This window comes from Leucopleurus acutus, assembly GCF_964270905.1.
Source record: "Leucopleurus acutus genome assembly, chromosome: X".
NCBI classification, from domain to species: Eukaryota; Metazoa; Chordata; class Mammalia; order Artiodactyla; family Delphinidae; genus Leucopleurus; species Leucopleurus acutus.
In genome coordinates, this window is record NC_139148.1 from 13,456,052 (window position 1) to 13,482,238 (window position 26,187).

A 26,187-nucleotide genomic window follows, 5' to 3' on the forward strand; every position below is an offset into this window, starting at 1 on the left:
CTTCTCTGACTGGATAGTTTCAAAATCCCTGTCTTCTATCTCAGATTCTTTCATTCTGCTTGATCCATTCAGATGTCGATGTTCTGTATTATATTTTTAATTGCATTCATTGCATTCTTCAGCTCCAGAATTCCTGTGTAGTTCTTTTTTATGATTTCTATCTCTTTGTTAAACTTCTCATTTTATTCGTGTAGTGTAGTTTTCCTGAATTAATTGACTTCTCTTTCTGTGTTTTCTTGCAGCACATTGAGTTTCCTTAAAATAGCCATTTAAAATTCTTTATTGGGAAAATCATAGATCTCCATGTCTTTGGGATTGGTTACTGGAAGATTGTTGTAATTCTTTGGTGGCGTCATGTTTCCTTGAAGTTTTGTGTTGCTGTCTTCACATTTGAAGTAGCAGTCACATTCTCCAGTCTTTACTAACTGCCTTCAGGAGAGAAGTACTTTCTATCAGCCCTATTAGAGATTCTGAGAATTTCTCAGATCTTCTATGGGTACATTTGCTCAACATTTCTTGTTCCTTCTTGTGGCAGAATTCTTAAGCTTGTATGCCTTATTCTGATCCTGCACAACACCAGGCCAACTGCTAACAGCCTCCCTTTTGTTTCCCAAAGATGGCACTACAGCTCAAATTTGTGGTCTCTCATGGTCCACACATTTGGGCCAGCAAAGCTTTCTGTATGTGCTCAGTCAGTCATGCTGCTGTCATCAGGAATGTGAACAGGAAGCTTGCCACAAGTTGGTGGTGTGTGTAAGTCCCATGGAGTGCTGAGAGTGCCCCATGGCCAGTTGGAGGATCCCCAGGGGCTTATGGGTGGGCTTCTTGATGGAGTCCCTGGACACATTTAGTAAGATCCACGTTCCTTTAATCCTCTTTTGAGAGTCCTGTTTGCCACTCTCCAGCCTCTTCCCCCTCCCCACCCCCCAGTCATGCAGTTCACAATTCAGTGCTCTGGATGGGGCGAGATAGGAATGAGCCTCTTTGACAGTGTCCCACACAGCCAGGGAAACTGGGTGCTCACGTATGTGCTCTTCCTTCCCCCATGAGAGAAATCATAGGCCAAGATCTTTTTTAGTCCTAAGCTGTGCTGCTTTGTGAGAAGGTGATGTGAGTAGTCAAACAGTTCTTCTTACCCCCCGCAGTGCATCTAGACTTGTATTATTTTTCTCTAGCATCGTGCTGGAACTTCTCTGCTTGAAACTTGAACTTCCACAAAGGCTGTTTCATCTGTGGGTGATTGTATAAAACAGTGTTTTCCAGGGTCTCTTGGACTGTGACCGAGAGGGGCTAGAGCTGCTTCATGGTCCCCTGCTGGGTCCAGAGCCGGAACTGAGGTCTGTGTGCCTATTACCCGATGCGTGGCTGGACGAGACTTCTCCTGGGTCCCTTGGTGTATGGTGCTGGATCCCAAAGCTCCCAAAAAGGCACTTTGTCTGTGAATAGAGGCCAAATTGTTATTGGCAGGGGGATATGGACGAAGGATGTCTTACCCAGCTGTGCCACTGGCATCACACCTGGTAGTTCTATTTTTAATTTTTTTTTTTTTTTTTTTTTTTTTTGCGGTACACGGGCCTCTCACTGTTGTGGCCTCTCCCGTTGTGGAGCACAGGCTCCGGACGCGCAGGCTCAGCGGCCATGGCTCACGGACCGAGCCGCTCCGTGGCATGTGGGATCTTCCCAGACTGGGCCACGAACCCGTGTCCCCTGCATCGGCAGGCGGACTCTCAACCACTGCGCCACCAGGGAAGCCCTCTTTTTAATTTTTTAAATGAATCTCCATAGTGTTTTCCATAGTGGCTGCACCAATATCTATGATACATTTTGAATTAAGTTTTTTGTATGCTGTGAGATTAGGGTCACAGTTCATTTTTTTCCATACCAGTATCATTAATCTAGAACCATTTGAAGAACAGAGTTTCTTTTCCTCCTTGGATTACTCTGGTGCCTTTGTCAAAAATCTAATGACTGTATAAGTGTGATTTATTTATGGGTTCTTATTCCACTCTGTTAACCTATTTGTTGATCTTTTTTTTTAACATCTTTATTGGAGTATAATTGCTTTACAATGGTGTGTCAGTTTCTGCTTTATAACACAGTGAATCAGCTATACATATATATATATCCCCATATCCCCTCCCTCTCGCACCTCCCTCCCACCCTCCCTATCCCACCCCTCTAGGTGGTCACAAAACACGGAGCTGATCTCCCTGTGCTATGCAGCTGCTTCCCACTAGCTATCTATTTTACATTTGGTAGTATATGTAAGTCCATGCCACTCTCTCACTTCATCCCAGCTCACCCTTCCCCCTCCCCACATCCTCAAGTCCATTCTCTAAGTCTGAGTCTTTATTCCTGTCCTGCCCCTAGGTTCTTCAGAACCATTTTTTTTTTTAGATTTTATATATATGTGTTAGCATACGGTATTTATTTTTCTCTTTCTGACTTACTTCACTCTGCATGACAGTCTCTACGTCCATGCACTTCACTACAACTAACTCAATTTGGTTTCTTTTTATGGCTGAGTACTATTCCATTGTATACATGTGCCACATCTTCTTTATCCATTCATCTATTGATGGACACTTAGGTTGCTTCCATGTCCTGACTACTGTAAATAGAATTGCAATGAACATTGTGGTACGTGACTCTTTTTGAATTATGGTTTTCTCAGGGTGTATGCCCAGTAGTGGAATTGCTGGGTCGTATGGTAGTTCTATTTTTAGTTTAATAAGGAACCTCCATACTGTTCTCCATAGTGGTTGTATCAATTTACATTCCCACCAACAGTGCGAGAGGGTTCCCTTTTCTCCACACCCTCTCCAGCATTTATTGTTTGTAGATTTTTTGATGATGGCCATTCTAACTGGTGTGAGGTGATACCTCACTGTAGTTTATTTTTGTTTGTTTGTTTGTTTTTGCGGTACGCGGGCCTCTCACTGCTGTGGCCTCTCCTGTTGCGGAGCAACAGGCCCCGGACGCGCAGGCTCAGCGGCCGTGGCTCACGGGCCCAGCCGCTCCACGGCATGTGGGATCTTCCCAGACTGGGGCACGAACCCGTGTCCCCTGCATCGGCAGGTGGACCCTCAACCACTGTGCCACCAGGGAAGCCCCTCATTGTAGTTTTGATTTGCGTTTCTCTAATGATTAGTGATGTTGAGCATCCTTTCATGTGTTTGTTGGCAATCTGTATATCTTCTTTGGAGGAATGTCTATTTAGGTCTTCTGCCCATTTTTGGATTGGATTGTTTGCTTTTTTGATGTTGAGCTGCATGGGCTGCTTGTAAATTTTGGAGATTAATCCTTTGTCAGTTGCTTCATTTGCAAATATTTTCTCCCATTCTGAGGGTTGTCTTTTCGTCTTGTTTATAGTTTCTTTTGCTGTATAAAAGCTTTTAAGTTTCATTAGGTCCCATTTGTTTATTTCTGTTTTTTTTTTTTTTTTTTTTTGCTGTGCGTGGGCCTCTCACTGTTGTGGCCTCTCCCGTTGCAGAGCACAGGCTCCGGATGCACAGGCTCAGCGGCCATGGCTCACGGGCCTAGCCGCTCCGCGACATGTGGGATCTTCCCGGACCGGGGCACGAACCCGTGTCCCCTGCATCGGCAGGCGGACTCTCAACCACTGCGCCACCAGGGAAGCCCTACTATTTCTGTTTTTATTTTCATTTCTCTAGGAGGTGGGTCAAAAAGGACCTTGCTGTGATTTATGTCATAGAGTGTTCTGCCTATGTTTTCCTCAAAGAGTTTTATAGTGTCTGGCTTTACATTTAGGTCTTTAATCCATTTTGAGTTTATTTTTGTGTATGGTGTTAGGAAGTGTTCTAATTTCATTCTTCTACGTGTAGCTGTTCAGTTTTCCCAGCACCACTTATTGAAGAGGCTGTCTTTTCTCCATTGTATATTCTTACTTCCTTTATCAAAGATAAGGTGACCATATATGCATGGGTTTACCTCTGGGCTTTCTATCCTGTTCCATTGATCTATATTTCTGTTTTTGTGCCAGTACCATACTGTCTTGATTACTGTAGCTTTGTAGTATAGTCTGAAGTTAGGGAGCCTGATTCCTCCAGCTCCGTTTTTCTTTCTCAAGACTGCTTTGGCTCTTCGGGGTCTTTTGTGTTTCCATACAAATTGTGAAATTTTTTGTTCTAGTTCTGTGAAAAATACCAGTGGTAGTTTGATAGGGACTGCACTGAATCTGTAGATTGATTTGGGTGGTATACTCATTTTCACAATGTTGATTCTTCCAATCTGAGAACATGGTATATCTCTCCATCTGTTGGTATCATCTTTAATGTCTTTTCATCAGTGTCTTGTAGTTTTCTGCATACAGGTCTTTTGTCTCTTAGGTAGGTTTATTCCTAGGTATTTTATTTTTTTTGTTGCACTGGTAAAGGGGAGTGTTTCCTTAATTTCTCTTTCAGATTTTTCATCATTAGTGTATAGGAATGCAAGAGATTTCTGTGTATTAATTTTGTATCCTGTGACTTTAACAGATTCATTGATTATCTCTAGTAGTTTTCTAGTAGCATCTTTAGGATACTTTATGTGTAAGTGTCATGCCATCTGCAAACAGTGACAGTTTTACTTCTCCTTTTCCGATTTGGATTCCTTTTATTTCTTTTTCTTCTCTGATTGCTGTAGCTAAAACTTCCAAAACTACGTTGAATAATAGTGGTGACAGTGGGCAACCTTGTCTTCTTCCTGATCTTAGAGGAAATGGTTTCAGTTTTTCACCATTGAGAACGATGTTGGCTGTGGGTTTGTCATATATGGCCTTTATTATGTTGAGGTAAGTTCCCTCTATGCCTACTTTCTGGAGGGTTTTTATCATAAATGGGTGTTGAATTTTGTCAGAAGTTTTTCCGGCATCTCTTCAGATTATCATATGGTTTTGATCCTTCAGTTTGTTAATATGGTGTATCACATTGATTGATTTGTGTATATTGAAGAATCCTTGCATTCCTGGGATAAACCCCACTTGATCATGGTGTATGATCCTTTTAATGTGCTGTTGGATTCTGTTTGCTTGTATTTTGTTGAGGATTTTTGCATCTATGTTCATCAGTGATATTGGCCTGTAGTTTTCTTTCATTGTGACATCTTTGTCTTGTTTTGGTATCAGGGTGATGGTGGCCTCGTAGAGTGAGTTTGAGAGTGTTCCTCCCTCTGCTATACTTTGGAAGAGTTTGAGAAGGATAGGTTTTAGCACTTCTCTAGATGTTTGATAGAATTCGCCTGTGAAGCCATCTGGTCCTGGGCTTTTGTTTGCTGGAAGATTTTTAATCACAGTTTCAGCTTCAGTGCTTGTGATTGCTCTGTTTATATTTTCTATGTCTTCCTGGTTTAGTCTCCGAAGGTTGTGCTTTTCTAGGAATTTGTCCATTTCTTCCAGGTTGACCATTTTATTGGCATAGAGTTGCTTGCAGTAGTCTCGTAGGATGCTTTGTATTTCTGTGGTGTCTGTTGTAACTTCTCCTTTTTCATTTCTAATTTTATTGATTTGAGTCCTCTCCCTCTTTTTCTTGATGAGTCTGGCTAATGGTTTATCAATTTTGTTTATCTTCTCAAAGAACCGGCTTTTACTTTTTTTGAGCTTTGCTATTGTTTTCTTTGATTCTGATTCATTTATTTCTTCTCTGATCTTTATGATTTCTTTCCTTCTACTAACTTTGGGTTTTGTTTGTTCTTCTTTTTCTAGTTCTTTTAGGTGTAAAGTTAGATTGTTTATTTGAGATGTTTGTTGTTTCTTGAGGTAGGATTTTATTGCTATAAACTTCCCTCTTAGAACTGCTTTTGCTGCATCCCATAGGTTTTGGATCATCGTGTTTTCATCGTCATTGGTCTCTAGGTATTTTTTGATTTCCTCTTTGCTTTATTCAGTGATCTCTTGGTTATTTAGCAGTGTATTGTTTAGCCTCCATGTGTTTGTATTTTTTTACAGATTTTTTCCTGTAATTGATATCTAGTCTCATAGCGTTGTGGTCAGAAAAGATACTTGATAGGATTTCAGATTTCTTAAATTTACCAGGGCTTGATTTGTGACCCAAGATATGATCTATCCTGGAGAATGTTCCATGAGCACTTGAGAAGAAAGTGTATTCTGTTGTTTTTGCATGGAATGTCCTATAAATATCAATTAAGTCCATCTTGTTTAATGTATCATTTAAAGCTTGTGTTGCTGTGTTTATTTTCATTTTGGATGATCTGTCCATTGGTGAAAGTGGGGTGTTAAAGTCCCCTACTATGATTGTGTTACTGTTGATTTCCCCTTTCATGGCTGTTAGCATTTGCCTTATATACTGAGGTGCTCCTATGTTGGGTACGTAAGTATTTACAATTGTTATATCTTCTTCTTGGATTGATCCCTTGGTCATTATGTAATGTCCTTCTTTGTCTCTTGTAATAGTCTTTATGTTAAAGTCTGTTTTTTCTGATATGAGTATTGCTACTCCAGTTTTCTTTTGATTTCTATTTGCATGGAATATCTTTTTCCATCCCCTCACTTTCAGTCTGTATGTGTCCCTAGGTCTGAAGTGGGTCTCTTGTAGACAGCATATATACCGGTCTTGTTTTTGTATCCATTCAGCCAGTCTATGTCTTTTGGTTGGAGCATTGAATCCATTTACATTTAAGGTAATTATTGGTATGTATGTTCCTATTACGATTTTCTTAATTGTTTTTGGTTAGTTATTGTAGGTCTTTTCCTTCTCTTGTGTTTCCTGCCTAGAGAAGTTCCTTTAGCGTTTGTTGTAAAGCTGGTTTGGTGGTGCTGAATTCTCTTAGCTTTTGCTTGTCTGTAAAGGTTTTAATTTCTCCATGGAATCTGAATGAGAACCTTGCTGGGTAGAGTAATCTTGGTTGTAGGTTTTTCCCTTTCATCACTTTAAATATGTCCTGCCAGTCGCTTCTGGCTTGCAGAGTTTCTGCTGAAAGATCAGCTGTTAACTTGATGGGGATTCCCTTGCTGCTTTTAATATTCTTTCTGTGTATTTAATTTTTGATAGTTTGATTAATATGTGTCTTGGCGTGTTTCTCCTTGGGTTTATCCTGTATGGAACTCTCTGTGCTTCCTGGACTTGATTGACTATTTCCTTTCCCATCTTAGGGAAGATTTCAATTATAATATCTTCAAATATTTTCTCAGTCCCTTTCTTTTTCTCTTCTTCTTCTAGGACCCCTGTAATTCGAATGTTGGTGAGTTTCATGTTGTCCCAGAGGTCTCTGAGACTATCCTCAATTCTTTTCATTCTTTTTTCTTTGTCCTGCTCTGCAGTAGTTATTTCCACTCTTTCATCTTCCAGGTCATTTATCTGTCCTTCTGCCTCAGTTATTCTGCTATTGATTCCTTCTAGAGAATTTTTAATTTCATTTATTGTGTTGTTCATCATTGTTTGTTTGCTCTTAAGTTCTTCTAGGTCCTTGTTAAACGTTTCTTGTATTTTCTCCATTCTATTTCCAAGATTTTGGATCATCTTTACTATCATTACTCTGAGTTCTTTTTCAGGTACACTGCCTGTTTCCTCTTCATTCGTTTGCTCTGGTGGGTTTTTACCTTGCTCCTTCACCTGCTGTGTGTTTTTTTTTTCTGTCTTCTCATTTTGATTAACTTACTGTATTTGGGGTCTCCTTTTCCCAGGCTGTAGGTTTGTAGTTCCTGGTGTTTTTGGTATCTGCCCCGTGTGGCTAAGGTTGGTTCAGTGGGCTGTGTACGCTTCCTGGTGGAGACGACTAGTGCCTGTGTTCTGGTGGATGAGGCTGCATCTTGTCTTTCTGGTGGGCAGGACCGCATCATTGATGTGTTTTGGGGCGTCTGTGACCTTACTATGAATTTAGGCAGCCTCTCTGCTAATGGGTGGGGTTGTGTTCCTGTCTTGCTATTTGTTTGGCATAGGGTGTCCAACACCGTAGCTTGCTGGTCGTTGAGTGGATCTGGGTCTTAGCGTTGAGATGGAGATCTCTGGGAGAGCTTTTGCTGTGTGATACTACATGGAGCCAGGAGGTCTCTGGTGGACCAATGTCCTGAACTCGTCTCTCCCACCTCAGAGGCACAGGCCTGACACCTGGCTGGAGCACCAAACCCCTGTCAGCCACACAGCCTTTGCTTTCTTCTTCCAGTTTTCTCCAGGATTCTTCAGGCTCTGGAGCGAGTGGGATGTCCCACCTGGTCTTATCCTGGCCACCAGAAGCTCGTGAAGAGGTGGAAAAATAGTTTGCCCTCTTCTTATTTTAGTGAGTGCTTGGCCGAGAACCCTTTTTTTTCTAGGGCACCTTGTAAATGGAAAAGCTTATCTGGGTTAGAAGTTCTAACTGCTGTGGCTGCTGTAATTCATGGTTATCTTGCGTAAGGTTAACTCGCTTTTCGGCCTTAAAAGAAAATTTATTCACCTGATGCCTCACACTGGGCCCATTCCAGCTTCAGTCTGGTCCCTATTTGTTGATCTTTATATTGGTACTACACGGTCTTGATTTCTGTAAGTCTTGAAATCAGGTAGTATAAATTTTTCAAGGTTCTCTCTCTAATTGTTTAGATTTTAGAAAACACTCCTCTCAGTGGTTCTGAGTGTGTAAGTATTATGTGTCTTTTGTTAAATTTGTTCCCTTGTTTTTGGCGACACTATTGCAAATTGAACTGTTTCTTAAAATTTCATTTTCTAATTGAGTTTATGAAGGTCACAGAATATAAGGTCATACAGAAAGCAATTATATTCCTATATACAAGCAATGAACAACTGATCACAGAAATTTGAAAAACAGTACCATTCATAATAGCTCGCCCCCCTCCCCCAAATGAAATACTTAAGTATAAATTCATCGTAAAACACAGGATCTGTATACTGAAAACTACAAAATGGTGCTAAAAGAAATCCAAGAAGACCTAAATAAAGGGAGAGACATATGCTGTTTGTGGATTGAAAGACTCAACATAGTAGTGATACTTTTTTCCTCCAAAGTGATCTAGAGATTCATTGCAACCAGTCAAAATCCCAACAGGATATTTTGTAGATATAGACCAGCCTATCCTGTAATTTATATATAAGGGCCAAGGAACTAGAATAGCTAAAACAAATTTGCAAAAGAAGAACGAAGGTAGAGGAATCACTTTTAGTATCAAGCTCCAGTAATCAAGACAGTATGGGATTGATGATAGATCAGTGGAGAGGGATTGGGAGTCCTGAAGTAGACCACATGAATATAGGCATTCGATCTTTGACAAAGGTACAAAATCAATTCATTGAGGAAAGGATGGTCTTTTCAAGAAATTGTTTTGTAGCAGTTGGTCATCCATATGTAAAAAAATGAACCTTGATCGAAGACCTCACTCCTGATACAAAGGTTAACTTGAAATGGATCATAGATGCAAATGTAGAACATAAAGGTATAAAACCTGTAGAAGAAAACGTAGGAAAAAGTTATTGTGACCTGGGGTTAGAAATGATGCCAAAAGCACGATCTATAACAAAAAAAATCAATAAATTGGCTTTATCAAAATTAAAACTTTCACTCTGCCAAAAACACTGTCAAGAGAATTAAGAGACAAGCTACAGACTAGGAGAAAATATTTGCAGCCCACGTATTTGACAAAGGACTAGTGTCCAGATTATATAAAGAACTCAGTAATAAGAACTCTCAAAGCTCAACCAACTCAATTTAAAAATGGGCAAAGGACATGAACAGACACTTCACCAAAGAGGATATAAGGACGGCAAGTAAACACGTGAGAAGATATTCAGCATTGTTAGCCATTAGGCAAATGCAAATTGAAACCATGGTCACAGACCAGTATACACAGTGATAGAATTGCTAAAACAGAAAATCGTGACAGCATCAAGTGCTGGCAACTGGAACCCTCGTGAATTGGTGGTGAGAATGCCAAATGATACCCCACTCTGAGTAACTGTTGGGCATTTTCTTATGAAGTTATATATACATTTAACCTTGTGACCCAGCAGTTCCACTCCTGGGTATCTACCTTAGTGAAATGGAAAATTTATGTTCACTCAAAAACCTGTACACAAATGTTCATAGCAGTTTTATATGATAGTGGAAACGTGAAAAAAACTCAAATGTCCTTCAAAGGATGAATGGATAAATGGAGTATGATGAAATAGTACTCATCAGGCAAAAGGAATGATACACGTAGCAATTTGAATGAAACTGAAAGATGTTATGCTACGTGAGACAAGCCAGTGTCAAAGGGTTATGTACTGCGTGATTCCTTTTATTTGACATTTTTGAAAAGGCAAAGCTGTAGTGCTGGAAAACAGACCACTGGTTGTCAAGGGTTATGCATGAGGTGAAGGTTTGTATATCAGTGAGTAGTTCCAGGGAGCTTTTTGGTTGTCGGAACTGTATTGAACCCTCTTTGTGGTGGTGGTTTCACAAATCTATATGTGTTAACATTTGTAGAACTGTACAATAAAAGAAAGGAAGTCAATTTTACCATATGATAATAAAAACATTTGTGAAATGTCGCGCTTCGTTCTGTTTTATGGGTCTTTGCATGTGACCTCGTTTCTGTTTCGCAGTTTGCTTTTGCCTCCCCCGCCCCTACCTTTGCTTTGGCGTAGGTCACTAGTATCCATTGGTCTCTATATTTGGTAGGACCTTTTAATTGGGAAGCCCATATTCCTCAGTTCTGGGAGTTTTCTTGAATGTTATTGACCTCCCTTGCCCCATTTTCTCTGTTCTCCCTTCCTGAACGTTTTCAGACACTGGACTTCTTAGTTTGGTTTTCTAATTTTTCTTTTCTAGTTTCTTTCTTTTCTCTTCTTTCTTTTGTCTGTATGTGGAGACATACTTATTTTTTAAACTGTACATCTCCTGTGTTTAATAACCAAGAGTTCATTTTTGTTGTTGTTCTCTGATTCTTTTCAATGGCATCCTATTCTTGTTTCAGTGTTGTAATATCTTCTCTTAATGGTAGTTTTTCTTCTTCCTCAATACTTGCTTTTTTTGTTGTTGTATACACTTCTAATTAGATACTTTCCTTCAGTAGCTGATGGTCCTTCTCTGCTTATATTTAGGAGGAGGATGAGAATGCAGATTGCAAGTTCATGGCCTGTTGTGGGGCTTGTCAACTTTGAGCTTCATTCTCCCCCAGTTTGGCTGAGCTATAGAGTTGGGGAACCCCCAAAGACAGTGTCATTTGCTGTTTCCTCTTGGTCTGGTTGGAGTCCTCAGGGAGGAGACTCTTGTGGTCTCCTGCATGGAGGGAAGACCTGGTTCAGTGGAGGAGAGGGATCTGGTTCTCAGCATTCAGGGCATTCATTTAACCCCCCTATTTCCAGTCCAATTTCTAGTCCTTAATTGTGTCTCTCTATTGCTAATCCAGAGGCCATCTGTTTTACCTTTCAAAGAAATAAACCTTCAGTGTTCTACCATAGTGGCAGGAAGGATTCGGGGATCTAATTACTTCTGAAGCAGACTTTCAAGCAAAACTTATTTAAGCCAGTCGTCCTCCCCTCTTTCACTCCCACTTTCATAGGTATCTGGTGCTGCCAATTTGAGTCTTTCAGGGATTCTTCTGTGTGAAATCGGATTGGTTCTTGTTTTATCCCCATGCTTAGCTTGCAGTTCACTTTTCTTTACTTGATCTGTAGAAGTGAAAAAGTTCTAGGTCTAGTGGACAGAAGTCTGAAGAATCATCAAGCAGAGCTCTAGTCATGGCTTCTCAGTCAGTTCCCAGACTAAGTCAGTTTACAGATACAGAACCCTTGCATAAAGGGGCCTCTGAGTCACCTTTAGGAAGGACCGTACTCTGCAGCCAGAAGTTTATATTGTTAATCTTTCTCCCAGCCCTTCCCAAAGTGTGTGACTGTGCACTGGGGAAAAGGGACTCATCAGATTTAGGGGGGATTACTGGACACAGGCTCTGAACTGATACTTATTCCAGGAGACCCAAAACATCACTATGATCCACCAGTTAAGGGTAGGAGCTTATGGAGGTCAGGTGATCAGTGGAGTTGTAGCTCAGGTCCTTGTCACAGTGGGTTCAGTTTATCCCCGAATCCACCCTGTGGTTATTTTCTCCAGTTCCATGATGCGTAACTGGAAGAGACGTATTCAGCACCTAGGAGAATCCCCACATTTATTTTTCCTGGATTTGCTAATTCATTCAGCATTCATCAGTTTGCCTTCCAGTTTACCAATTTTATTGTTATCACCTCTTCCCTTTTGTCTTCCCTGTCCTTGTGTGTCTATGACCATGCACACCCCCCCAGTTAAAAAAATTGTTTTAGTAGAGTTGCAGTAGGGAATGAGTTTGGTACATATGTTAAGTTCTGTCTTTACCTGCAGCCTCCATCTATTGGGTTGGCCAAAAAGTTCGGGCTTTTCTGAAAGATGCGGTGGAAAAACAGAACGAACTTTTTGGCCAACCCAATATATTATTTTGCTGGGTGTTGTTACATAATCCTATGGCTTTGAAGGCTATCCAACCTCATAAATTTATGCCTCAAGCCCTATTTCTCTTTCTTCTAAGCTCTAGACATGTATTTACAACTGCTTATTCAACTTTTCTCGTAATATATCTGATACACATCTCAGATGCTTCATTCCCAACCCTCTCCTTGAAATGCCCATTTCTCATCCAATCTTCTTGTTCTCAATTAATACCACACTACCAGCTGCCCACTTGCTCAATCCCAAATTCCTTTCCTTCTTTCCTATATCACCTTCATCAACATCTCCTATTAGTTCTAGATTTAAATTATGTCCAGAATCCATCTCCTTCTCTCTATCTTTATGGCTGCTACCTGATCTAAGCCATTTTCATTTCTCACCTGGTTCCATGCAGTAACCTCCCAACTGCTCCCTGCTTCCACTCTTGTCCTGCTACAATCCATTGTCTACGTAGTAGCCAGAGTGAAAATTCTGAATTCTAAGTTAGGCCGAATGCCTTTCCTGATTCAACGTCCTCGTTGCCGTACACTTTGAATCCTTATTGAATCCATCCACACTCCTTATTCTGTCCACAAGGTGCCTGCCTAACTCTTTGACTTTAGCTCCTGCCAAGGTCTTAATTGTCTCCTCTGCTCTGGTCACACAGGCCTTTTGGTTCATCAAATACACTAAGCTTGTTCCCTCCTTTGGGGCCTTAGCGGTTGCCATTCTATCTCCCTGAATATGCTTCGCCTGTATCTTCACGTGGCTCACCTCTCACTTCACTCAAGTCTCTGCTCAGTAGCATCCGCTTTGAGAAGCCTTCCCGGGCCACCCTCTCCACCTTTCTCCCAGATCCCCCACATTACTCTCTATTATATCATCTTATTTATTTCCTTCTGAAAGTATCTCGTTTTTTTTTTTTTTTCTTTTGACTTTCTTGTTTTTCTCTAGCCATTTGAGTACGAGCCCTGTGAGGGCATTGGTTTGATCTATCTTGTTCCTTGGTGGTATCATCACACCCAGAGCAGAATCGGGCCCATAGTAGATAGATACTCAAAGACTGTTGGATGGTAGGTAGGAGGGTGGGTGAATAAATGTTTGTTGAGTTCTACGCTACTGTTAGCATGTTGTTTCTTCTGGGACGTCTCAGAATTGAGCCTTTATTGTTTTTTTTGTTTTGTTTTGTTTTTTTTGTGTGGTACGCAGGCCTCTCACTGTTGTGGCCTCTCCCATTGCGGAGCACAGGCACCGGACACGCAGGCTCAGCGGCCGTGGCTCACGGGCCCAGCCGCTCCGCGGCATGTGGGATCTTCCCGGACCGGGGCACGAACCCGTGTCCCCTGCATCGGCAGGCGGACTCTCAACCACTGCGCCGCCAGGGAAGCCCAGAATTGAGCCTTTATACAGAATTCCTTCCCACCTTGACTGATTCTACTTCAGAGTGCCTTTATGTGTCCCCATCTCTCCCTGCCAGTAGGTCTGTTTTAGGGCTCAAAGTTTGAATTCCCAAATAGCAGATTGTGGATCCTGTTTTCTACCTTTAGCCAAGAAGACACACCTTCAGCCATAACTTATGCAGGAACCTGGATGACACTTTGGTGGAAGGACGACCAGTGCCCTTTCTCATCCCTCAGTCCTAATCCAGTATGGTGCTGGAGTGGAAACAAGAGATTGCAACTAGAGATGTAGTCCTGATGGCTCGCCTCTCAGTATTAGGAGTCTGCTTTTGCTTTTCTGCTCCCTTCCAATCATTTTTTAAAATTTTTAACATCATTCTGTGCCAGCCACTGTTAAAACTGAGGGTGAGATTTAGGTGTGGGGGGTGGGGAGGGTTGGTCAATCAGTTTCATTTCATCATCTTAAGAAAGGAGTCGAGAGACTGCAAATTGTGAAGCCTCCTGTGTCCGGTCACCAGCTTTAAATATGATGCCTCCCAGTCCACTTGTCCTTGAGTCATGTGGCACCTAAATGCTTGTGGGTCCGGTCATAAGTTTCTTTTCAGTATCTGATGAAGTAGGGATGAACCCAGGAAATGACCCCTCTCTTCTCTTTGTTTTGTACAACTCAGGAGGTTCATCAAGAACGGATTGCATTGGAAAACCAACTGGAACAACTTCGTCCAGTCACTGTGTTGTGACCCCCAAGATTCAAGTAACAGTGGGTGACCTTTCCTGCCAAGATCTTTCCTTTGAATGTTTCAACGCAACTACTTGTCATAGATGTCTGAGACTGTGTCAAAAGCTCTTAGCGGCGGAATATAATCCATATCACCTTTTCTTTTGTGCTTCACGTGTACGTTTTACTGTGGTGGAAAAAATACAACTGATTATCACACTTGAAATTGTAACTATCAGTGGGATTTACCTCCCATTCTTCAGTACTTCCTCAAGGTGTTAGATGTTGCTCCTTACCCAAAACCAATCTTCTAGCAAATAAAAACAATTTAGAGCATTACTTATTTCAAGAATTTATGACTTGTACAAAACCTTGTAATCCAGTACCTTCAGGATGCTTGTTTTATTTTCGTATGTATATCATATACAGTAGATTGGTTTCCTGAATAATTGTCATTCCAACTGGATAGTCTTTGGCATGATGATAATAAAAACAAAAAGGAGAAGAAAACAAAAGCATTAGCTTTAGACTGGCTCCGTGCCCTCCACCACTATATGCCAAAAATTGCTTCTCTAGTGCCATCTTGATATTATATCTAGCTATAAATAATACATGACTATTGTTTTCTATTGAATGGCAAAGACTTATTCAGTCTTTACACCTCTGTAAAGTAGTAGTTTTGTCCATGATCTATTTAACTTGGCCCAGCTAAGCCGTCAACCCAGACAACTCAGCCCTTTCATGTAGATTTTTGGGCAAGAGAAATCTGCCTGAGCTGCCTTGCCCGATCAAATTAAATAAATAGTTGCCAGGTCTCTACTTTTATCCTGCACGGGTTAACATATCTGTAAATGCATGAATTTGGAAACCACCCATCAAATGTGAACGGCTGATGAGACTGTTTGGACTGATAAATATTTGTTGTTTGAACCCAGGTATTCAAACTAGGGAAGAAGGGGCAATGGTTGTTACCAGTAATGCAACAATCTCTGGTAGTTATTTTTGTCTTTGTTATTTTAACCCGGATCGTGAGTGTATTGGGTATGAAGAAATAATGAAAGAAAGCCGATCCTCACACTGGATATATGACTATTTTGTTCTCTGTGAAGTGTACCCTTGGGAAGTGATTGGTTTATGTGCAGTTCAGAGGCGCCCAACCGACTCCAGTGTAAGTGATGTAAAACAGTAAGCTCAAATTGCAGGAGCCAGTACTCCATAGAAATTTACATAGCCTATGCTTCTCCTGTAAGCTCAAGTTGAAAGTGGGAATTGATCGACCCTCCCAGGTATCCAGCCTCGCCAGCTTTAACATCACTTCAGGAGACGGATGGCAAGACATGCGGTCTCTTGTGCATTTTGCTAATTTACCGATTCTTAGGATAGCGGGGTGGGGTGTGCTAGGGTCCTTTCTGAAGTGGTTTAGGATAGGTTTGCGGTACGCGGGACTAAGCCTTTGATTTCAATAGAGTTGACTGCTTTTAGAAGAAGTAGGCTTTTGTTTTAATGCTTTCTTACTCCATTAAGCTTTATCAATAGCTTAATGACAGAAGAGAAACGCTCAAACGATGATGCTTTTCCAAAACAAACCAAATTGTTGATTCTGTTCTGTGCATATTAAAGGATTCTGAATTGCTTGGATTTTGAAAATCACGGGACTTGAACTATTTCTCTAGTCCCCCTTTCCTTCCCTTTTGGCTGCCTTTTGTGTCCCTGTGGGAGGGATTCAGAGTCAGTTTAAACCCTTCCTAAGATTATGAATGGGTGAGTGCACATTTTTTAGGTAACCTCTTTTCACTTGTTCTGAGCTCTGGGGGCTGCAACACATTTTATCAACAGTGTCCTTGTCACAGACGTTTCATTATCATGTTTGCCTTTTGTTCCATTCAATCCAGGAAAGACTAGCATATGCACTTCATCTCATAGTCTTCCAGGACATATGCACACACTCCAGATAGCACTTCATATCCATTAAGCAGACATATAAACTAAAGAATGTTAGTCTATGTTATGCATTTTTAAAATATTGACATGTTTTTCTCCCATCAAGCCAAGGCCAGAGTGAGCCAAATTCGGAGGTTGGGGTTTTGTTTAGTTAGCTTGGATTTCATTAAATGAAAAAACTTGCATTGGACAATCGAAGCCTCGTGCATTGCACAGTCTAACCAGTAATTTAACATAGGCATTGCATTAAAGCCCATACCAATAATATCTCCACCCCACTTTCTTGACTGGACTTAAGAGTGACCACAGTTTCTTAGTTGCCTAGAAGTGGATTTTTAAAAAAACAATCACACCCCCCCCCCGACACACACACAGAACATGATATTACCTAACTAGCGCTCATCCTCTCTTTCTCCATTTTCGTAGGATGTATACTTTTATTTAATTTAGGATTATAACTCCTGATAATGTTTCTGTGAGCCTTTAATATGATTTATAGGAAGGCTGGGTTATTGATATCACCATTATACCTCTTCTATAAAACTACTCAAGCATAAGACCTTGTTGGGCAGAAGTCTCTGGGCAGAATGTTGATGTTGCCCCCATCCACGGGGGTTTAATAACCTTATTGTTAAGTGGTCTTCCTCCATGGGAGTCCCATAGTCCCAAGGGTGAAAACACGGTAGGAGTAGATCGCCAGCTTATTGGGTACCTCGGTGTCTCTGGTAGTGGCTTATTGCTTTGGCCACCTCCCTATCCAGCAGCCATGAAGCAAACCCAAAAGGTAGATTTCTGGAACTGGGGAGTGTGTTGGAATCAAGGCAGACATTTGCCTTAGTTGGAGGGATCTGACTGCTTTATAAATATTAGAGAAGTGCTTTGGGTCTGGTTAGGAGAAGGAGGCAACTTAGCTGGGAGCTGTGCCCATTTTCTTCTCATTGCACAGTAGGATGTCAGAGATGAGAGGACCCCTTCCCATATCCTGCATTTGCTTGTGGGGAGACCAAGGCCCTAAGAAACCACAGTTCCTAGTCCAAGAATCCATAGAAGGAGGGAGCTGGTGGCAGAGTTGGGATTTTATGGATTCTCAGTCGAGTCCTCTCGCCACTAGCATTACTAAAAATAGATTAGAAGGGTTTTTTTCTATGTACCATGTTGAATTTTATTTACTTAATTTATCAGTCTTAAAATATGAAAACAGGTCTTAGTGAGCTTTAGATCTAGATAATTCTCTTGGATTGAAGCAAAAACTAAAATCTGAAGAGAAGGAATATGATTGAAGTATTTGTTCTTCAGAACACCTCATCTTTCATGATGCAGTAAATTACCCTGAGTTTCTTGGCAGAACTTTTGACAGCTGTTGCTTTGAATAGATTCCATTCCTGTATTCCTTATGGGAGTTTGTTTTTAAAATAGACTACTGTGATTGAAATGAACTCAATATGTAGTAAGTTATAGTTTTCTTCAATATATCTTGGGTTACTTGGGTTGCAAATGTTCAGTTTCAGTACAGTTTAGGGTGAGTAATCAAAAACATGGATTTTTCTTTGATTTCCTAGTAGCGTCTGAACTATCATGAAACATTCTTCTCTTCATGTGACTTGATTCTAGTCTGTTTCTAAATGATATTTGTCCATTTCTTAGATGAGCTCACAACCATGGTAATGATAGATGTGCTCTTAGAATATCAATAAGAAAAGAATCTGGAATGGATGTTTTCCTTGAAATTAAGACAGCCATTTGCAAATGTAGTAGTTGGAAAGATCTCAGTTTCATTACAACACCTTAGAGCTAAAAACATTTGTTCAGCACAGGCTAGAATCACACCTCCTGACAAGATATCACTAAGGGAATTTGATTTGTAAAATATTAAAGAAAAAGAATTACAGATATCATAGCACCCAGATCTTCCCATGTTGCTGAGAAGTAGGGCTCAGTAGGTTGTGGTTTGAACATTATGAATGTGAACAAAATGAAGTCTCTGTTGAGAGGTCTTTTTCTTCTCTAGTTAAAGAGAACATGCTAGTAACTTTGGTTTCTCTTTCCGACTGGTTTACTCTGTTTCAAGTGTACTCTTTTGAAACTGATTTCAAAGGATCGCTTGAATTTACACTTTAGTTATGGGTGCTTTGTTACAGATTTTTGCCTCAGTGTGGTTCAAATTCCTAGTGAGAGGTGGGGGGATGTGGGCTTTTGCAGTCCTGAAGTGGCATATTCTGCTTCCCCTTCAGCCCAGGCTAAGGGAGGCTGCCCACCAACGCCCACAGATTAGTCATCCATGGCAGTTCATGAGAGTCTTACTCTAGGAGCCTCCCCACTTTGCTGTTTGCAGTGAGAAATGCAGCAGGTTATGTGACCCTCCCAAGAGCAACTGTAAGAACAGCAGACCAAGAGGGGCAGACATGAAGAGCAATACCAACTGATTCTCCCCAAAATAGACTTTCAGAGGTTGCCTTAGTAAGTGTTCCCTGAAACAGCCAGTCTGTGAATGTGGGGAGACATCCCAGGTGCACGGTCACTTTTAGGCTTGTCTCGTTATTTTCTACATTTACTGACGCATATGATTGATAAAGGAACCTTTTCCGAAAGGCATTACAGCGTTTCAATCGACAGGATTTGTTCTAGTGACAGAAGTCTTGCTCCACTCTCAGCACTTGAGGAGTGTTTAGTTTTTGTGTTTTGGGGGTTCTACTGCCCTGCTCTAAGCTAAGTTCAGGACTGTGGGAGGTTGGAGCAAGTGGTTTATGATTCTGGAACTTAAGCGGGCCAGAACTGGAGTTTGAGGGCTGCAGTAGGGAAACTTCTGGTCCCAGTTCTGCCCTGAAGCACTATGTCAGACATCAGGACTGGACCCTAAAGCTCCTTCAGGGAGCCCTGACCTGGGAATGGGACAGGGGGCGCAGGGACCGCCTTGTATGGAGACTGGATCCACTGAGTTGTGTTGGTTTTATTTTGTTTTAAGGTAACTTGTGTGAGGGCTTCAGCTGCAGCCAGCCTGGGAGCTGGGGTGTACCCTTACCTTTAGCCATTCTTTTTGTCTTCAGCACAAATCCAGCGTTCAAGTGAGCCAGAGGTGGGAAGAGCCATTTTACTCCTTGTAGCTGTGGGCCTGGAGAGCTAATGAGTTGATGGTCTATTTTAACCTCGAAAGTAAAAATGTATATTTTTTCACTACAGTTACATTGAACAGTAAAACGAGGAACAGCAAAGTATATATTTGATGCCTTCTGTCTTTTCATGATAATGTGCTAACAAGTTGTGTTAGTATTTTACTCAGCCAGAGTCTCATTCGTGTGCTAAGCATTGGGAACTGTATGTATATTGATCTTAAACATAAATACAGGGTGTCCTATATTTGGATTGTGACTTGTCGACTCAAGCTAACCTTACTGCCTCTCTTTCACACTTGTTGGAAAGTCTGTGGAGAACATAGTAGGTTGAGAATCTCCAGCTCTGGAAAATGTACACGCTGTGAAACTGGGGTGCTATGTGAAAAAATAAATGTCTGATAACGAAGCGTGGCTCTGGTGGAGTGTTAGCGTCAGTCAGTATATTGTGGTCCGCATTTGGTCTCGTGTATTTAATGCAAGTGACGTGAAAAGGAGTTGGAGGTCTTCCCAGTGAAATCAAAGTCTGAGATCTGGTTATTTTGGTGATCTGAGCTGGGTCCTTAAATATCTGTGCACACTTGACACTCGGCATTCATGGGGTATCATGGCCAGCTCACAGTGCATTTTAAAGTTCCACCGAACTGAACACTTGGATTAATCTAGGGTCAAGTTTTTTGCCTCATCTTCTCGGCATTCTTTTTTGCGGTATGCGGGCGTCTCACTGCTGTGGCCTCTCCCATTGCGGAGCACAGGCTCCGGACGCGCAGGCTCAGCGGCCATGGCTCACGGGCCCAGCCGCTCCGCGGCATGTGGGATCTTCCCGGACCGGGGCACGAAGCCGTGTGCCCTGCATCAGCAGGCAGACTCTCAACCACTGCGCCACCGGGGAAGCCCTCTTCTTGGCATTCTTTGTGCTCAGAAATGTTTCCATCATAATGCCCTTACCTAGCGTGCAAGGGAAGGGGAGGGATCAGGAAGGGTTGGTTTTAAATCCCCACCAGATAACCTGGCACCCCAGTTGCAGTTTCTTATCTTTAAGACTTGGGTAATTTTAGGAGCCACCAGTGTCCTATCAGGTAGGAGTTTTATTCCGTACTGTGAATGCAAATTGGCCACACATAGGGTATTTCCAACCTAGTAGTTCCAAATGCCAAACTAACTTTGGAAGAATCATGCATGATTTGGCTTGTAAGCTTGACCACTGGAGACCACCAGGCCCTGACCGTTCCCAGGGATCTGAGATCATCTAGGCAAGTGGTTCCCAAGTCTGGTCCCCAGACCATCATCAGGGAACTTAACTCGAAATGCAAATTCTTGGGACCCACCCCAGACCAACTGAATTAGGAACCCTGGGAATGAGCCCGGCAATCTTCCTGTTAACGAGCCCTCTAGGGGACAGTGATTGCTCACTAAAATTGAACTACTGATCTTGCTAACCACATTTTACAGTCAGGGACACTGGTGCAGAGAGGCAAAAGTGACTTATCTAGGGTCTCAGCTAATTCTGAGCAAAGGGTAAAAGTGTTCCCAGGGCCGACTTTCTGCTGTGCTACAGTGTCCATTCATAAGTTTGTTCCCTCTCCTGACCTTCCTTCCACAGATATTTACTGTGGCCCTACTCTGTATCAAACACTATGTTAAGAGCTCGGGATGAGACCTATAGGACAGAGTCCCTTCCCTCAAGGAACTCACAGAGACCAGATGACTTGCAAGGCAGTGCGGGGTAGGCGCTATGATGTATTAGTCAGTGCCAGCTAACTGCTGTCTATAACGAAGAGCCCTGAGAGTTCAGTGGCTTGACGCAATGAAAGTTTCTCATTCAATGTATAGTCCAGAGTGGATGTTCATAGTTGTGCCATTTTTCTTTGTGGTTATGTAGGGACCCAGACCCCTTCTATGTGTGCTTCCGTCTTCCTCTAGGGCTAGAGAGTTTTCTCCTTTTAGCCAGTGTGTGGAAGAAACAGAGAACTGTAGAGAGGATACAGTTTCTCTTCACACATCACTTCTATGCATATTTCATTTCCTGGAGCTCGGTCATGTGACAGGAGTTAACTGCAAGGGTGACTGGGACATGTAGTCTAGCTGTGAACGCAGGAGGAGTAAGTGGCGGTGAACACAGCATCCGCCAGAAGGCACAAAGCCAGGTGGCTCTGAGAACACACAGGAGGGGCATCTAATTCAGACTGTGGCAATCCAGGAAGGCTTCATGGAAGTCTTAGAAGAGGGAGCGTTAAGCAAGAAAAAGAGGGTGTTCCAGGAAGAGGGAGCTGTGTGTGCTAAGGCAAGGCTGGAAAAGAGCGTGCCGCCTTCTGGGAACTGCAAAAGAGTCTCCTCTGGACGGAATGAGGGGAGGAAGTGGCCAGAGTCAGGCACAAGGCCAGAAGAGAAGGCCTTGCATGTCCCAGGAAGGCATAAAGCACCAGCCGTTGCAGCCCGCTTTGAGATTTAAGCACAGTGAATGATGTCACTTCACTGATATTCAAGGAGTGGTTTGTGTTCTCCCAATTTTTTTTCCCCAACCTCCTCCTGAAATGCTTCACTGGAAGATTGTAAACTAGTGTTTATGGCATGAACCAAGCCCGCTAGTTTGATTTGTTACATTTCTGGCATGTGTTTGGACAAAGGGGCAAAGCCCAGAACACAAGGGCCTAAGCCCTGGTAGGCAGGAGTCCTACCGGATGACATGAGACTTTATCCATCCTCAACTCTTTCTTTGGGGGCAGGGGGAGATATCAAGGGCTCTGAGGTGACCGAGAGGTGCAAGGTCCCCCCTCCCCCTTTTCTTTGGCGAGAAGGCTTATCAAAGTACAGAAATGAAGAGTTTAGAAATGAAGCTGAAATATCCAATTCCATTTGAATAAGGATTCTCAGTTGAGTTTATTTAACAATTTTGAAAAATCCCTGAGCCTGGAGGGGAAATGCTCCAAGTATAGCATCTCAACGGCTACATGCAACTTCAGAGAGCCCCGCCATATTGTTTTGTAAATATAAGGTGTTCTGGAAGAGCCAACTTTAGTGTTTGCAGGTATTGGAGTGGTTTTCCCCTCCCTGCATTTTTCTTTCAAACACTGAATAAAAAGTATCTTTGAGAATAAGATTGTAACCCAGATATACATTCCTTTATTTGCCCTGAAATCCTCTTAGCAGATTTGATAGGAAAAAGGAATTGGCACAGAAGCTGTATAAAATTTTCAAGGTTCACCTGTGAATATCCTGTAGCATTATAAGCAAAAGCAACATCAGCAGAGGACATAAATATTTGTGTGTGTGTGTGTGTGTGTGTGTGTGTGTAAAATATTTATGTTCTCTGCTGATGTTGCTTATGCTTATGATTATAAATATGTATATTAAAAAAATAACGACAGTAATCATTTGGAACATAGACCAAGAGAATCGGGGGCGGGGGGAGGGGTGTTTTATCACTGACAAATGTCTAAACAATTTTGGAAGTGCTGGTGCACGCTGATTAATAAAAGCAGACTGACTTTTAGTCAAATTTATTACTGTTTTTAAATTTTCTACCGTAAGTGTACCCCTTATTCTTGTAACTGCGTGGACCGCTCCCATCCTTGGGACATCACTGGGGAACAGGGTACAGGCCTCCACCCCTGCATTAGACTTCATCAATGCTATGAGGCTGAAGGAAAGCCAAGGGGAAGAAAGATAATGCTTGGGGAATGAAATAAAGGGACCACAAAGCAAATTAAAGACAGATACGGAGAATAGTGATGCAGGACCTTTGAAATGCAAATGAAATTGGCTTGAACCTCAACCCACGTGTGCTGAGAGCCTGCATCTTTATCTTTCTGGAGATTCTGAGAGGCAGAGGTAATGGTGGAGGAGCTGATGTTTTTATCCTAGTCACTCAGAATGGGAAAGGGGCAGAATTTATAGACTATTTAGAGAGATGGGAGCTTTTTTAAATAGTTTATATCTAGGGCCACGCATTGCACAACTCTAGGGGACATTGTTCTTATATTTTACACAGAAGATGCCCCTTGGAGTTTGTGAAGCCGCTGTGCTGCTCACAGCTCCCCGTGGCACCATCCACTCTTCCTCTGTCGGTCTTCTTCTCCCTCTTTGTAGATCTCTTGCTCTGCGTGTTGCGGGAAGGTGGGTGGATGGGAACTGCACTGTTTGTGCTCTGGGTCTAGGCCAGCAGTTCTCAACTGGGTGCGATTCTGCCTCTGCTCCCAGGGAACGTTTGGCAACGTCTAGAGACGTTTTTGGTTGTCACAACTCGGGAGAGCATCTAGTGGGATCCAGGGATACTGCTGAACATCCTTCAGTGCCCAGGACAGTCCCACCACCAAGAATGATCTGGCCCGCAGTGTCAGTAGTGTGCATATTGAGAAACCTGCTCTGGAGGAGCCCCTCGGCCATCCTTCCGTCTCCCTCAATTATCCAGAGCTATGCAGCCTTCTCACCATCACCAGGAACGCCTCTTCATATGGCCAGAGCTACGGCAACAGGCTCTGCTAAACTAGTCCATTCGTTCAAATACGCCCAGGATCCAAGCAGCAAGGTAGATGAGTGAAGCAAGTCCAGAGTAAGATGAGAGATGTCAGTGGCCCATCTTGCTCAGTGGTGGGGAGCGGTAGGTGGGGCCTGTCACAGATTGGAGCTTGCACACCGTGTCTAGAAAGGCAGCTCTAGACTACTGCCATACAGGCTTCTGTGTTGCTGGATTTCTGATTCTTTGAGAGACGCTCAATATCTCATCTCCCTTAACGCCCAGAAAGTCCCTTTTGTGTTATTTTTCATTGAGGCTTAACATTGATCCATACATACGTGCACCAGTGTTAAGTGTCCATCCCAATGAATAGTCAAGAGAATCTTGAAGAACAGATTGGAAGACTTACAGTACTAGGTTTCAAAACTTACTAGAAAGTCACGGTAACTGAGAATGTGGCATTGTTGCACATGTTAGACAAATAGAGCAATGGTACGGAATAGAGAGGCCAGAAACATCCACACATGTATGATCCCTTGATTTACAATAAAGGCACCATCATAATCCAGTAGGGGGTGGTGGGGAAATGGTGTTTTCAATAAATGGCGCTGGACCAATTGGATATCCACATGGCAAAAAATGAACCTGGATCCCTACCATGCCCCCAGATTATTTCAGTATGGGTCTTAGATCTAAATGTGAAAGGTAAAACAATAAAGCTGCTAGAAGAGAGCATAGGATAATATCTTCATGAATTTCATAAAGAGGTTTTTTTTTTTTTTAAACAGGGCATACAAAGCAGTCGCCGTAAAGGAAAAGACTGATAAATTGGATTTCATTGAAATTAGGAACTTCTGTTTGTCAAAATTCACAACTAGGAGAGTTTTGGCACACTGCAGAACAGTAGAACTTATTTGCAATACATCTGTCAAAGGATTCTTGCCTACTTTTTTTATATGTTGGCCACTATTTCCAATTTAAAACACTGAGGGGGGAAAAAACCCCACTGTGCAGGCTAACATTCTGCAGGCCAAACAAAACATGTCTGCGAGCCAGCTCGGCCCCTGCGTGGCCAGTTTGCAACCTCACCTTTAGCGGCATAGGAGAATGATAGAAGCTCTCACATTTCCGTATTTTCTCATTCTTTCCTTGCCAGCCTCTGTAAGGGGAAGAAACAATGTAGAGATCTATTTCTCAATAATAAGAATTTTTCCCTTGATGGCAGAATGGCTGATAATGAATTTAGCTTCTAAGTAGCACTTCCCTCGCTCTGATAGACACAATAATTTAAAAAAATATTTAAAATATGATTTGATCAAGTTTTTTTAAAAATTGAAGTATAGTTGACTTACAATGTTGTGTTAGTTTCAGGTGTACAGCAAAGTGATTCAGATATATATATATATATATATATATATATATGTATATATATATATTTTTTCTGTTTCAGATTCTTTTCCATTATAGGTTATTACAAGGTATTGAACATAGTTCCCTGTGCTATACAGTAGGATCTTGTTGTTTGTCTGTTTTATATATAGTAATGTGCATCTGTTATTCTCAAACTTCTAATTTATCCCTCCTTCCCCTTCCCTTTGGTAGCCATAAGTTTGATCAAGTATTTTTAATTGGCCTCCACTGTGTGTTCAGCCTGCTGGGCTCTGTGAAGTCCACAGCTGATCCGTTTTTCACTCTGCTCTCTAACTCTAAATTTTCTCAGTATCCCTGGAAGTCAGCTTCAAGCTGCAGTGAGGCAGAAGACATGGAGAAATAGAGGTTAAACTTTTAACATTTTGAGCTCATTAATGTCCAACTTCCTTACTTTCGACCTCCTTCCCTAACTCTGGTTTCAGCCTCCTCCTTTTATTCTTCTCCCAAGCACCACTTTTCCTTAATTCTCTGATGGTCCAGTTGGAGGCAGTGGCATCGGGTGGGAGGATAATTTCCTATTGTCACCTCTTCTGATCCCACTGTTAGAATGAATAAGAAGAGGTAGCCTGAAGGATGGCATTCTGGCAGCATAGCACACTGGTTAAAAGCATGAGATTGGGAGTTTGCCTGGACTCAAATCCTGGCTCCATCTCTTTTATTTATTCATTTACATTCTTTTTAAAAAATATTCTTTTCCATTATGGTTTATCATAGGATATTTTCTTTAAATTTTTCTTTTATTTTAAAATT

At 41.9% G+C, this 26,187-nt stretch overlaps 1 protein-coding gene across 9 annotated transcripts in view; it reads left to right on the plus strand.

Moving 5' to 3' along the window:
- The window catches only part of REPS2 (RALBP1 associated Eps domain containing 2), a gene marked incomplete at its 5' end in the record, with an annotated part of 232,284 nt that extends 217,639 nt beyond the window's left edge, over positions 1–14,645 (plus strand). For all 9 annotated transcript variants that reach the window (XM_082864959.1, XM_082864961.1, XM_082864965.1 and 6 more), the window contains one exon: positions 14,456–14,645. In XM_082864959.1, coding sequence (XP_082721085.1) covers positions 14,456–14,524 — 69 coding nt within the window. In that variant the 3' untranslated portion in view covers positions 14,525–14,645. The remainder of the gene's footprint in view (positions 1–14,455) is intronic.
- Positions 14,646–26,187: the final 11,542 nt, after the last annotated feature.